Source organism: Chenopodium album, chromosome 20, assembly GCF_948465745.1.
Source record: "Chenopodium album chromosome 20, dcCheAlbu1.1, whole genome shotgun sequence".
NCBI lineage: Eukaryota > Viridiplantae > Streptophyta > Magnoliopsida > Caryophyllales > Amaranthaceae > Chenopodium > Chenopodium album.
Window position 1 is genome coordinate 37,552,626 of NC_137853.1, and position 14,302 is coordinate 37,566,927.

Genomic DNA, 14,302 nt, shown 5'->3' on the forward strand with positions numbered 1-14,302 from the left:
TCATTCACAATTCTCATGGATAGGCGAGAAGCTATAATAACAATTGTCTTCAGGAATATCTTACTACAAAGAACTGACGGAGAGTGTAACACATACATTAACCCTTTTGTCTGAGAGAAAACCAAAAAAGAACAATAAGATAGCCTCAAGTACCTCATCCAACACTGGAAAAGTGGGTTCAGAAAGCACATTACACTTATCTTGCCAGGAACTTGTACTGTTACACATTGGTCTCCATCTCAAATCCCATGTCATGCTCAGATGATCAAGGATCTGCATAGTATGAATAGGTAATACATATATTAGGGTTTATCCAATTGTCCTCTTCAACTACTTCTGATAAAAAAAAATATGGAATTTTAACTCTGCGATGTACACAACATAGTTGAAGGTTCACAATAATACGAGGCTAAACCTTTGAAGCAACATTGGGTTAAGGGGAAGATATACAGCAGTGGAACTATTGTAACTGCTTTTCTATGATGTGCAGATCTTAAATCAGTAAATTAACTTTACCAGAGCATATACCTGTAGTTTAACTATTGTCGAGTAAATGTACTCTGTGCTCTCCTCACTTGCATGATAAAGAGACAATGCAAGCTCCTAAACACATAAAATCGTAAGTGAGTTGCCTATGTTCCTATATTACATTAATATGCTGCCTGTGATAACAGAAAATCAGACATAATTATGACCTGTTTGGAATCCTTCAGTTCTTTATAATATTCACGGGAATCCCCTTCTTGCAATGCCCTTAAACAGCTGATCATATAAAGCAGAGGCACAATATTAATCAAGAGAATGAAAACTCTTACTCTTTGTTTGCAAAGTCAGGTCACCCCATCAGTGTAAATAGGATACGGTTGTGCAAATCTTACATTCCAGAGTCTGTTGGGTTAAAATGTAGCTACAACAAACACATGTACATCGAATAGAATAATTGAGTGGCAAGTGGGTGTGTATGTACAGTGATGAGTGTGTGCATGTGTGGGAGGGTGCACAACTGAATACATCAAAAAGAGAAATCCATTTGGCATGCATTGATGAGCAGAAAGATAGTTGAAATTTAAATAATAATAAAAAAAAAGGAATCAAACCATTTCAAATATTCATCAACTTTTTAGTTAGGTGGAAAGAACCAAAGTAGTAAAAAAAAAAAAAAAAAATAAATAAATAAACAAACAAACAAACAAACAAACAAAAAAAAAAAAATCTTAAGATAATAAATATTTATACCTAGAACTTTATCAGAAATAATATGTGCTTATAGAGGGGCCTGAGTTAGGTTTTTAGAGAGTACTGCCTAGACGAATCCTTGTACCAAAAAAAAAGTCTCACATGGAACTCTACATGGTACCTCTCTAGTTTTGGCAATTCTATTTTGTAACTGAAATACATTGTTCTCATGGTACCCCTTTGAACTGTTCATCTTTCCCTAAACAAAGTTCAATTGCTCACGGAGCGCTTCTCTTTCATCCATCAGCCCATCAATTATTTAGGACTGCTCAGTCATGTACTTATCGGACGATGCTAAGTTGCAGTGCAAGAAGATTGAAGACAGACACAGGGGCAGAGTTCAAGTAGGAACTCAAATACACAATTATACCCAGAGAATAGAGACTTTGTTGCTTGGATGAAGTTGTGAGAGATCTGCCAAAAGGGCACTGTTAGCTACTATGTGAATGAATATTCAGCAATAATGTTGGCCATCCAATACATAATGAGGACTGTTTGTTCAACTTTATTAACAGTTTGAAAAATAGGTGCAACAAGAGACTTTGAGTACCAGCAAAACATGGTGAAGCCCAAATCCAAGTGTACCATGTGAAAAGTAATAATCATTGGGTGTCAATTAGCCAAAACTAGACAAATGTCATATAGAATATTCAAGTACCTTCACATTCATTGTCAGGTTTGTTGAAGAGTAGTTACCTATGCAGGTTTTGATTGAAACGGTCACTTCTAGTAAACTGGTTTGAAGCTATTGAAGTGTCTCCTATGTTAAACATAGAGAAGTCCCAGTTGCCAGAACGCCAAGCAGCCTCATACTACATATAATTAAAAGAAGCAAATCAATTGAAAGAATTAGCATTAATAAGCAAAATGAGATAACAACTTTAAAAACAATCTCAAAGCTCATCAAGTTTCTTCATATAATCAGACAAACCTGCAGTTCCACAAACTCCAAATCATGTTGGAACTCCCCTCTACAAGAAGCCAACCCTTGACAATACAAATCAAGTGTATGGGCACACCCGATTTGTTGCAGAGATTTAATGACCCCTTTGTATGGCTTTCTTCGCTTCACCCCTAATTCTGCTTCCGATAAAGACGCACAAGAAGTTGCCCGACAGCTTTCATCAGTTGAGTACTTTGGATAATTCTCCAACGATTCTAACCTCACTTGTAAATCATAATATTTGAGAGCCTTGCTCCAGTTGCCCTCATGTTCGAAGGTCAGAATTTGAGAGGTCAGCTTCACAAAATCCCACAACAGGAAATATTAATCAGTTCTAAATATGAGCTAATTGCACTCTTTCATCAGTATTTGAAATTTACATTGAAGGCAGGGTGGTAGAGATTTAACTAGAATTCAGATAATCAAAAAGAATTTCATCATAGCAATTTCTTCAATTTCTACCACTATATATCTTGGATTCTTGGTTAAAGGGAAGGCCAAAGTTTTGTGAGAATTGTGACAAAGCTCATTATAAAGAAAATGAGCATTCTCCTCCTTTTTATTTTAGAATAGATGCATACGTTGAGCAATATACTCCATTCAGTTGAAGATAAGTGCACTTTTAGGATTACTGCACAATCTAAGACATAATATGAGAGGTTGGAAAGGACATATTTCCCTAATTCAATCAGGTCAGTTTTGTGTGTGTGTGTGTGTGTGGGTGGGGGGGGGGGGGAGGGGGGGAGATCATGCTATGAGATTGTGTTTGAGGTTAAAAACGTAAATCTCTTAGAAAATATGAACTAATTTAAACAAAAGAAAAAGATCCTAAAACACAGGCCCTGTACTCTTCAACTTAATAATATCACTGCAGTAAAAAAAAAAAAAAGTTTCAATCAGTAAGTTTAAGTTTTTATCAGCAATAATCAGTTTGGTTGGTATAAGAAAGTCTTGATCAAATCAGTTTGGAATCAGTAAAGCAGTACATGTCATACAGTTGTAGATCAGTTAAATTTAGTTCTACTCTATGAAACCCAGTTCTATTCAGCAGAAATCAGTTTTTTTCAGTTCAGTATAAATCAGGTGAAGAGAACAGAGCCTTACATCTGAATGGAAGAAATAATGTATAGCATACCTTTTAGTATGTATGAGCTATATTATATACTAACACAATAAGCAAAAGAGGCACTAGCCATATAATATAAATTATAATTTTGACAAATGGATGAAGAATTTTGCACTAAAGATTAGTGGAAGATCATCAGTTGCCTCCAACGATTCGCTTGTAAACCTATAATCTAGCATGATACTAATACAGCTCAAGCTATTTAATTATTAACGATGCTCTAAACAAACGGCCACACTATTTGCAGTACAAACATTTTCAGAATTAACAAGCTCAATTATAAAAGTTTCCAAAATAAATAAATAAATAAAAAACAATCAAAGGCTGCAGCATGCTGTGCTTCCTTCAAACCAAATACAACTCAAAGACAGAGACTTTATGCAACCATATAGTTTGTTGACAGACCTTGTGGGATTGAATAATTCCATATAAACCGTCAGGTTCATTTATCCGTGTGAGAGCTGAGAGAAGTAATTCAATATGCTTGGGCAACTGCATGTCAAAATATTAAAGAGGTTAACATTAAAGAATTCTTCCTCATCCCTTTTTTTATATCTAATTCCTGCATTTCACAACAAAACTGAAAGCAGTATCTGAATAATATTCACTCACCGTTTCAACATGGGAAAAGTCAGGCTTTCCAAGTGTAAGGTTCTTGAAATGGTCTTCACACCAGTGTTCAACATAAAGCATAGCGGTAAAGTAAGATCCGCAGAGCTGTTTTTTATCAGCAATATTAGCTAGGAGAACAGTTAAAAATAAAAATAAAAAAGGAAACTGAAAAGGCTTCTGTAAATTGTTGTATTGGTACTCACAATTGCTGACTTCGCCACAGTAAGGTAATCAACATTGAGCCAGTATACCTACCAATATCAAGAACAATACTTCTCAACACGGAATCAAGGGAATGACGTACATAATAACCATCTAACATGATCACTTTCCCCACTTTTTCTTATTTTCTTCTATTATTCAAATTGAAATACAACATTATCGATAATATTTGTTTCTACCATAACCATTATTACAAGTATTGGTTTAGTAATTTTAATCAGATAAACAATTATCCACAAATACACAATGCACCAGTGGATACATCAGTTCTTCAGTAAACCAATATGAATTTTCTAAGGCCATTACGTATCAGTTACCAATAGTCAATAGGATCCATAAGAAGCCAAAACAGACGTTTTCATCCTTCACCCGGTCTTTCTCTGAAGTATCCAAGCCCTATCATCTGTACTTAAAGTTCCTAGCTTTCCGGATATTAGAAACCATAAGACTAATTAAAAATGCATGCCATGTCGGGTTGTCCACTGCAGTCTTATCAAACTATATAAAAATAGACTACACATTTTCAATGGGAAAATATTACAGCAATCATGGTCTCCTCAGGACCTTCCCAAATTCTGTCATGACCAGAACAGAATCCATTCAGGAGAGGGAGGGGTTTCTTTGACCATTCTTACCAGAAAGGCAAACGACACTTTAGTTTAAATTGTAATTTATAATTCTGAAAAAATCTTGGTTAAAGCTAAGTCAATTGACTCACAATGTCCATCAACATGTATGTCGTACCTTGTGCCACAATGCAGTAGATGATCCTTGGGCCTTCATAGATGCCCGCGATTTTGCACCTTGTGCAGAAGAAGACCGAGAAGCCTGCATGACATCAAATACTTGCTACATTAAGATGCCAAAATTAAACACTCAAACATATTCTCCTTTACCACCCTCCTTTGATGGTCGTCCACTAAAAAATGTGTGTGTGTGTGTGTGTGGGGTGGGGTGGGGGGGGGGGTGTTAAATAAACAAAGAGTCAAAAAGTTTACCTTTGAATTTTCTTGTTTATTAGATATTGAACCTGTACTGGCTCTCTCCATAACATGACACAGTCGTAATTCATTTAATACTTCCAACATCACCTGAATAGACTTGGTCAGCTTATTCGTCTCAACAAGTATATGCTGCTCTACCTGCATGTTCAATGGGAGATTATTGTAATCCAAACAATGTACAGATATGGAGAGGCCTAGCGCTATTGGGTTAGAAGTGGCCTTTAACACAAAAACATGCTTTAGTGAATGAATAGGAAACCTTGACAGAGATAAGATAGCAGAAATCAGTTGCCAAATCCTTTCTTCCAGCAAGATTGATCATTATACTTGGCAGTAAAAGTTCAGCAATTTCAGCCTTCAGCAACACAATATCTTGACATAACCTGCCAGCAATCAACTCATAGAAAATGACTTAAAGCCAAATATACAGTACCACAGGTCAATGTTTTGGGTAAATTCAAGCCTTAAACATTGAAGGCCCAGAAAATTACCTAAGGGTGATATCACTGCAGTGACCAATCAGTGAGTAAACAAGTGGACATATCCAGGATTCAAACGTTTTGTCACTTGTCTTCCATAGTGATGACTCTTCTAATGATTTTCCTTCAGCTAGTAATTTCACATAACAAACAAGCTTTAGAGTGCAAATTAATAAATAAAATAGTATCATAGAAAAAAAAATAGTATCATAGAACAAAATATATGGTGCTAACTATAATCTACCAGGTTCTAACATATGCAGCAGCACAGCAGAAAGTGCAAATAATAAGAAACGCAACCTAATCCATCGTCACTACTCACTGTTCAATAAGGAGGCTGGGGATCTTAAAAATTACTCAATTGGGAGGCTCAAAGAAATTGGGAAAATCTGTAACAGCTTGTCCTCGTTCTATATACTTCTCTTTTCCGCCAATAGTATCTATTCTTTTTTTTAAAAAAAAAAAAAGTAAAAGAAGACCCGCCAAGAGTGAAGCATACAAGTAAAGAACACGTAACCACACAGCCAGAAAATAAATGATAACATATTTCGTTTTCTAGGTTAATATTTAGATGCATCAGATAATCAATCAATAAATTTAGCACAATCCCTATGCATTCATTAACAATCTACAAGTAGATATTTAAGAGGTATATGTTTCATAGGAGGAACTTAGATCAAAACCAACCAGTAAACTTCTTTTGCAGATCCAATAATATGCTTTCTACCAGCTGCATATTGAATCCCTTCGAATGAACCTACAGCCCAATATAACAAAATATAATCATCGTAAGCTCTGTTATACTATTATCTGACATATGAACTTAATCAGCGATTTAACTTAAGACCAGAGTCCATATAAACTAGTACAAATGTAATCAGACATTAAACCAAACAAGTTTTAGCTCTGCACTAACCTCAATAAGAGACCTTTCATAAGACTCGAAAGAACCTAAAATTCTATTGCCTCTTTCCGTCGAAAGTAAACCCTGAATAAAAAAAATAAAAAAAAAAAAGAAAAAGAACCAGAAAAAGAACTTAATAAACTTGTAAGATTCAAGTGGACAAACAATACATCTTGTAAACAATCAATTACCGGATCAAAACTTGGAGGGCAAGTGAAAAGGATGAACAAAAAATTATATTCAGAGAAACCCTATGTCAACCAAGAGACGACTGATAAACTTACACGGAGAGTTCTAGATGATAAATCAACTATTTTCACTGAATCATCCATCAAGTATTTCTTCAAATTCCTTATTAGAGCAATCAACAGTTCTTCAGATGTGACAGCATCCAACTCAAAATTCATCACAGTGGCATAGTTTCCATCAGATGCTCCACAAACATGTACATGGCGTAAGTTACCAGGTAGATGGAAAACCACGGAACGTGGATCCCCAATTCCTACCTAAAAGCGGGGAAAAAAATAAAACGATAAAATCCAGATCAGCTTAAAAAACAGTATGAAGCTACACCAACCAGAATACCTTAGAAATCAGATCAGACACCAATGCCCGAGCATCTGCATCCTGTGAACCGCATATCCGAACAAGTGACCAGACAGCTTGTACAATCTCTATGTCAGATTGCCAACAATTATCTATAGATTTACTTCCAGCATTTTCCTCGACACAGAAACTCTCCCCACCTAGTAGCTTCCTGTGAAATGCTTGGAGACTACAAGTATTTCAAACAATTTGAAATTAGCACAGGATTGCATTGTAACTAACTCCACTGTTATTTCCCTTTCTTTAACTCCCCCTACCATCAACTATATATATCAATCAAGCAACAAACAAAACTCATTCCTAATCAGACACAGGGATCTCAAACTTGGCTGTAACTCAGATTAATTACGGAGTATTTCAAACACGACATTACAATCTTTCCTCTGGACATAATTCATGTCACAACATCTGATAACATATTGAAGAATCTTAGGAGAGTCAAAACAGAACAGATGATGTCAATCTAACAACAGACATGGCTAAAGAACCAATTAGACCAACATGTTACTAGAATACAATATTCTGCCAAATAAGTTAACGGAAAATTTGTGGAAAAAGAAATGCATAGTATTTCCATACACGTATAGTACAGCCTCGTGATTTACCATTTCAGATCACAAGCCTTTGTTATTTGAGATACAGTGCTCACCAACATTGTACATTGCACCAATATTCTAAACATAGTTTGAAATGCTCATGATAATGAAGGTTAACTGCAGTGCTTTTATTCAAATTTCATCATTAGTAAAATACTAAAGAGTGTTTTTCAGAAATTTCACAAGATTTCACACAGATAATGAGTTGAAGCAGTGCGTAAAAATGCAAGAATCTGAATTATACTAAACATACAAGCCAATTCTTTATATGATTCTCTAACAATCCTAAAAAAAACTAAATACTATATAGATAAACATACTGATGAGATAGTTTAGATTTTCTTGTTTTCTAAAAGTTATGGGGTTCAACAAAAATAATGGCTATCCACTAAACTCTACACTTTATCTCAAGTACCAGCATCAAATTTTCAGACTCCAACATTAGTATGGACACTCAGCACCTTATTCTGGGCCAATCTTTAAAAGTTTAAATTATCAAAATTGCCAATTTCGTAGCCTTTGCTAATAGAAAGAGGATGTTTATCATCTCATACATTTGAGTCCTTGGGTTAAATCTCTTTGGCAGTTTCCTCTTATTTTTAAATGTAGAAGCTGGAGAAGTCTATCACTTTGACATGCACGCACACATACACACACATGACAGCTAAAGAAAAGCCAATATATACAAGATAAAGCATACCTCCATTGAAGTAATCTAGGGGGGAGATGGCAAGATCTCTTTACAAACTGCAATAAAATCCGTCACATCAGCGAGTAGTAATCCAAGAAGTTGAATGCATGAGCATGAAGAAAATCATAGAGACCAACATAGCAGAAGGCAGATTTTACCTTCAAAAAGTGATCTCTTGGTGAGTAATCTTTGCATAATTCGAGATGGAAAATCCTAATCCTGTCAAAGATCTCTAGCTCGGGGAATGGTTCAAATTCCTAGAAAGATGGGAGGGGGGAGACCAAAACCATAAAGTTAAAGGGAATACATTTTAATTATATGTTCATTAAAGGAGAAGAAAAGACACAGAATACACAATCATAATTCAGTACTTGGCCATGCTATAAAGTCCTCATAAATAACAATACACAATACGAAAGCAGGGGGCATCATGGTATTAGATCTCAGCCGCATCACCTCATTGTTAAGTACTTTTAATAACACTGCAAGTCTGCAACTGACAGTTAAGCTGCAAGGCCTGCAACATCGGCATTCAATCCACATTGCCCACGAAAGTGGTTACGTGACTGTTACCGTGTTTGCGACCACATCCGAGATTTAAAACCATGAGGATTATAATTCACAACAACAATGATATATAATCATAGATGTTTAAGCCAAGAGCTTTCTACCTCCCTACCTTATGGCAGGCCACTGCCCTCCATCGAAAGATAGAGAAACAGAAAACATGCCATGAACAACAAGTTTACAAGAGACACAAATTTCACATCCTTGCTCCCTAAGTCCTTAGTGTAAAGATATAAACTCTGTCAGAATACTCTTCATGTTTTTTGGACACTTTTTTCCAAAGAGTACCAAATAGCCAAAGATCACAAACACCAGCTATTTACAGGCACCCCAGTTAACCATCAGATTATCACAGTTACTCCCCCCCCCCCCCCCCAACCCAACACCCCTACCAGCAGAAAGCATTTAAAAAATTATCAAAGGCGAAGAGGAAAACACCAAATAAAGCTACAATGTTGGGGGGGGAGGGGGGGGGGGGCGGGGGAAGCCTTACTCTAATGTAATCATGCAGAGATGGATCAGAATCCACTGTCAGAAGGTGAAGCAACGACAAAACTTGGGATGAAGGAGTACAGGAATTATCTGTATTAGAACCCAAGGGTATGCAACAGGCAACCAATTTTGACACCAGAAACTGCAGAGAACCAAGAGATGCATCAAGCTACATAAGCTAAAATGACATAACCACTAGAATTTGGGTTAAGCTATGCAATATATTGAATATATATTAAAATAAATAAATAAAATTAAATAAATAAACAATCTTCAAGAAGTTAAAATGACAAAGCCCAATTGAGAATTTGTATTAAACATTACCACGAATAAACCAATGAACAATCATAACATTAATCTCCCTTCACCTCATTTGGTCTTATACCTCCAGGATATTTATGACTGTGAGTATCAATTAGCATACATATTTTTGCCATTAGTTTCTAATCCTACAGAATTCCTTGTCCTCATGTGATGTACAGATATAGTTTCTAGGAGAAGGATGAGTCAGATTTATTACAAATCTTTAAAAAGTAAACCATACATTAATGCGCAAGCAACACGACCTGAACTCATTTATATTTGAAACAAAAAATACAACCTAACTTGGAATGTGACTCCAAGACCGAACCTATGTTATTTGGACTCTTAATTTAACTTAAGTACCCGTGTCGGAACCTCATTGATACTCAGACATGGATAGGACACTTGGACACTTTATTCTGAGCTAAAATCAAAGAATTGTTTCATAAGATAACCGGGTCAGCCAATTGGACACATATTTGGGTTGGACATGGGTATGGGTATCCAATTCCAAGCAACATAGGTCCAAGCGATATGAATTCTAAAGATCTGAAAGTGATTTTAAACAAAATGATGCACAATACTCTCTAAAGGCTTATTCCTCTTATTCCATTTTAATCCTTGGACAAAACATGCAACCCAGACAAGTCAAGACACCAACCTAACACATGAACACGACAATAACCCTGGTACTGAGGACATCAGTTTTAACAAGCTTCTGTAAAGAAGCCATCGAAATAAACGATTTTGACATCAAAGACCCGATCTCTCCACATGAACACGGCAAAGAGCCTAGTCCGTAACTTTGTTTCAGGCTTTCAAATCATAAAGCAATTTAACATGAATAAAGGCTTATGTGTTAAACTTCTTGCTTCTGGAAACAAGTCAAACATATTAATAAAATTATAATAATAAAAAAATGGAACCTGCAGCTGTTCACCAAGAATGTGAGTAGTCTCTCTGGAGGGATTAGTCTCAAACATTTTGAGCAAAATGGAAATCATATGACAACATTGATCTTGTAAAGCTGGAGAACTGATTAATTGACCCACCAAATTAAACATGTAACTGAAATATCAAAAGCAAAACAAGATTTGTCAGACAAATTCCAGAAGGGGAAATTCTAAATCAGGATTCTAACAGATAAATTGAATATAAAAAAATGATAAGGTCCATAAGAACTTGCCATGATGTGCTCGGAACTGCTACTCTATGGCCAAGGATACTAATGAGCACCTCAATTCCAGCTAAACGGTGTGACCTATGTCTTTCATGAACTGCTGCAGTTACTTTGTAATGCAACTCAACCAAAAGCTGCAAATTCGGCAATAGCAGTCAGACAGAAAAGCCTTATTACCTGGATATATTGTACTTGTCTGAAGTGTGTTAAGTAAACATTAACCAACAGATGCATCTCTTACCATCAAATAAAGGGAACTTTCAAAATAGAAAATGAAAGAGGAAATACCATGAATACTCTATCAGGACGAAAAACATTAATCTTATCAACAACACCCTCAATTGAAGAATGATTGTCACTGCAATAACCAGATATGTTTTTACTTAGAAGGGAAGTTTTAAAAAAAAAAAAAAAAAAAAAAAAAAAAACTAACTCAGATAGGATATCTTACAGCTCCATAAAACCATCAACTACTGTCCGTACTGCAAGTTCAACAATCTTTCTGGAAAACAGAGGAACCATAGTGTCTGATGCAGAGGAAGCAAGACTGAGGATTTGACAAACTATAGTAACCTGTAGGTATAAGTTTAGGAGCACTTTAAAACATCAATATTTTATTTATTTCAAATTTTCAATTATTACTATCATATTACAAAAATGAAGTAGAAAAGAAATACTTCCTCCGTTTCAAATTAGATGACACGTTTTGACTTTTGACACTATTCATAAACTTTGCTTTGACTAACATTTGTGATTTACAGAAACACAAAAAACATAGTCATGCTCAATCTTGTTAGATTTGCTTTAATGTGTACTTAATTAAAATTCAATTTTTAGTATTTTTACAATAGTATAATTAAAGATACTTTTGATTGAATTTTTGCATTGGCAAACATGATAAAAGAAAAGTGTCATCTAATTTTGGAACGGAGATAGTATGTATTTATGATAAAAAAAGACTACTATACTACTACTACAGCAGCAGCAACAACAACACAAAGCCTTAGTCCCAAAAGGTAGTTTTATTTTTTAAGAAAATGAAGCTTAAAAAAGACAAAAACAAAGTACTCCCTCCTTCCCACATTAGTTCTAAAACTTATCATGGCACATGGTTTTAGATAAGCAGTGGTTGTTTAATCATCAATTGTTATTTTACTGGAAAAGTAGATGTGAAAGAAGATAGTGGTCTATTATTTTCATGAAAAAGTAAACGCGGTAAAGGATAGTAGGTATTTTTATACTGAATGAGCGAGTGTTTGGCCCTAACTTTTTGGAAAAAAGAGGTATTAATATACTATTGGGCTCTTGCCATAAAATAGAATTGTAAAAACTAATTTGGGACGCAAGGAGTAAATTTTTCCAAAAACATTTTAGTAGTTAGGTCTCCACAAATATTCCTAATATGTGGCTGGAAAATAGGTTTACGACTTAAGTGAAATAAATGCATTTTGCAATATAAGAGTTACTGATCAAAGCTAATTTTGAAACATACAATCGTTTTAGGCAAGTGACCTTTTCTAATTCTTGAGTTTTCCTAGGATAAGTGTTTACCTAATATTTAGCATGGTTACACCATCACAATGAAGCTGAAGGCCAAAGAAGGTTCATCTATATATACAAAGCATCTTGATAATTTAAATTTCCATTTTAAAAAAATAAATAATTTGGTTTTGAACAGAAAGACTAACGACCCATTAGGTAGCCGGTAATAAATTGCAGTAATGAGAATGAATTTAAAGTGTAATTTAGCATGGAAAACAACTTATAATCTCCATGGGAACTCAATCTCATCCAAAGCATGTGTTTTCTTCATATATTTTCATTACTATCCATTACCACTTGAGAGGTGCTATTAGGTGGAAATGGAAAATTTAGATGAAAAATAGACAATTTAGGGGTAATCTTGAGTGATGATGGGAATGAACATAAAGTTTCTTTTTAAAATTACATTTAATTTAATTCATTCCCATTACCATTGTTTATAATTAGTTACCAAACGGGGCATAAGAGTAATAACTAATGCAGTGATCAAAACTACAAGTATGGCAAAACAATTCAAATCACTAAAAATCCAAGATAAGCAAACTTGCAAAAGCAAAATTCAAACCATGTGTTTCTTAATAAGCATGTCTCTCTCATCCTCAGAAATCTCAGCAAAGTGCAGAATTTTGCTCTGAAGTGCAGCTGACCCCTTTTCCCAGCCAGCCATTTTGCTACAATACAACACCATACAGATAGAAAAAACTGGGACAAAGTGACTTCTAACCAATACAGGTACAGATTGCCTGGTAAGCTGCTTACACAAAGAAAGCGATGTTAGACAAAGAAGCAAATAAATATCACAAAAATAATATTATATTCTAATCAAACAAAGCCAACCCTAAAAAACAAGGGAAGGGATGGAAAGCATCAGAAGCTCAAAGGATAGTTTCATCATGATTTTTTTAAAGCTTTTGGAAGCAAAGGAGGTGCCCCAGACTAACAGAAAAGAAATGTGTACCACAAGGAAAAAAGGGTTAGGGATAGGTTAGTTACCTCAGCTAAACATTGTAGGTTGGCGCTATCACCATGCAAGACAAGGGCAGGTAGAAGCCACGGACAACAAAAAAGTAGAAAATGATTTTGCTCAACATCTAAACCAAAAAGATCCATTATCTGCAAACAAAGATTTTTAAGGTTAGATTGTTGCGAAAAGGCAAAGCACTTATCTTCTAATTAAAATTATGGCAACACTCAACAAACATATAATAGAAAAGGCCTTTGTGGTTACCATTTTTTTTTCCCCTTTCTAATCATACTTTATCCTTATTTTCTTTGTTAGATGAAAGATGACCTATACTCAATAAAATACTTACATCTCACATAAAAGTACTGATACACTGAATGATGAAAAGAAGATAAGAGTTTATTGTTCACCTGTACAAATGCAAATAAGCTCATGCCACAGGCAACCCAGCTAAATAAGATAGGACCCATAAGTTCTTCCAGGTACTGCAGGAAAGCAGAAATTAATCTATGAAATACACATTTAAAAAGATGAAGAGCCAGCTTAATGCAAGCCTAAATATTATAATTTGTCAAAGCAAGTAACTGACAAACTATTGATAAGGGGAAATTAAACATTAATGTGCACTGATACCATGCAAAAAAAAGAAATAAATAAATTTTTTTTAAGAAAAAATAAAAATAAATAAAACATAAAAAAACAGAAAACCACTAGCAGAAATTATTACTAGGGCAAAGACAATCATTACCTTTGACCGACATGCATAATGTAGCTTTCTTGCAAGATTATCTAACACTGTTTTGACCAATTGCCTGAATTTAAATTGTAGTCATAA

General features: G+C 34.9%; 1 protein-coding gene across 1 annotated transcript in view; it reads right to left on the reverse strand.

Annotated features, from left to right (window-relative positions):
* Positions 1–14,302, reverse strand: part of LOC145597484 (serine/threonine-protein kinase ATM-like) — a 44,918-nt gene that overhangs the window by 13,071 nt on the left and 17,545 nt on the right. Inside the window, exons 28-54 of the mRNA XM_081653665.1 lie at positions 14,216–14,279; positions 13,878–13,952; positions 13,497–13,616; positions 13,069–13,254; positions 11,413–11,534; positions 11,250–11,319; positions 10,968–11,095; positions 10,708–10,849; positions 9,480–9,620; positions 8,578–8,676; positions 8,429–8,475; positions 7,112–7,301; positions 6,811–7,032; positions 6,539–6,610; positions 6,310–6,379; positions 5,635–5,752; positions 5,403–5,526; positions 5,138–5,281; positions 4,884–4,967; positions 4,121–4,168; positions 3,918–4,022; positions 3,711–3,797; positions 2,168–2,476; positions 1,933–2,048; positions 696–762; positions 529–603; positions 154–273 (exon numbers count right to left, since the gene is read on the reverse strand). Of these exons, the coding sequence (XP_081509791.1) occupies positions 154–273; positions 529–603; positions 696–762; positions 1,933–2,048; positions 2,168–2,476; positions 3,711–3,797; positions 3,918–4,022; positions 4,121–4,168; positions 4,884–4,967; positions 5,138–5,281; positions 5,403–5,526; positions 5,635–5,752; positions 6,310–6,379; positions 6,539–6,610; positions 6,811–7,032; positions 7,112–7,301; positions 8,429–8,475; positions 8,578–8,676; positions 9,480–9,620; positions 10,708–10,849; positions 10,968–11,095; positions 11,250–11,319; positions 11,413–11,534; positions 13,069–13,254; positions 13,497–13,616; positions 13,878–13,952; positions 14,216–14,279 (3,145 nt within the window). The remainder of the gene's footprint in view (positions 1–153; positions 274–528; positions 604–695; positions 763–1,932; positions 2,049–2,167; positions 2,477–3,710; positions 3,798–3,917; positions 4,023–4,120; positions 4,169–4,883; positions 4,968–5,137; positions 5,282–5,402; positions 5,527–5,634; positions 5,753–6,309; positions 6,380–6,538; positions 6,611–6,810; positions 7,033–7,111; positions 7,302–8,428; positions 8,476–8,577; positions 8,677–9,479; positions 9,621–10,707; positions 10,850–10,967; positions 11,096–11,249; positions 11,320–11,412; positions 11,535–13,068; positions 13,255–13,496; positions 13,617–13,877; positions 13,953–14,215; positions 14,280–14,302) is intronic.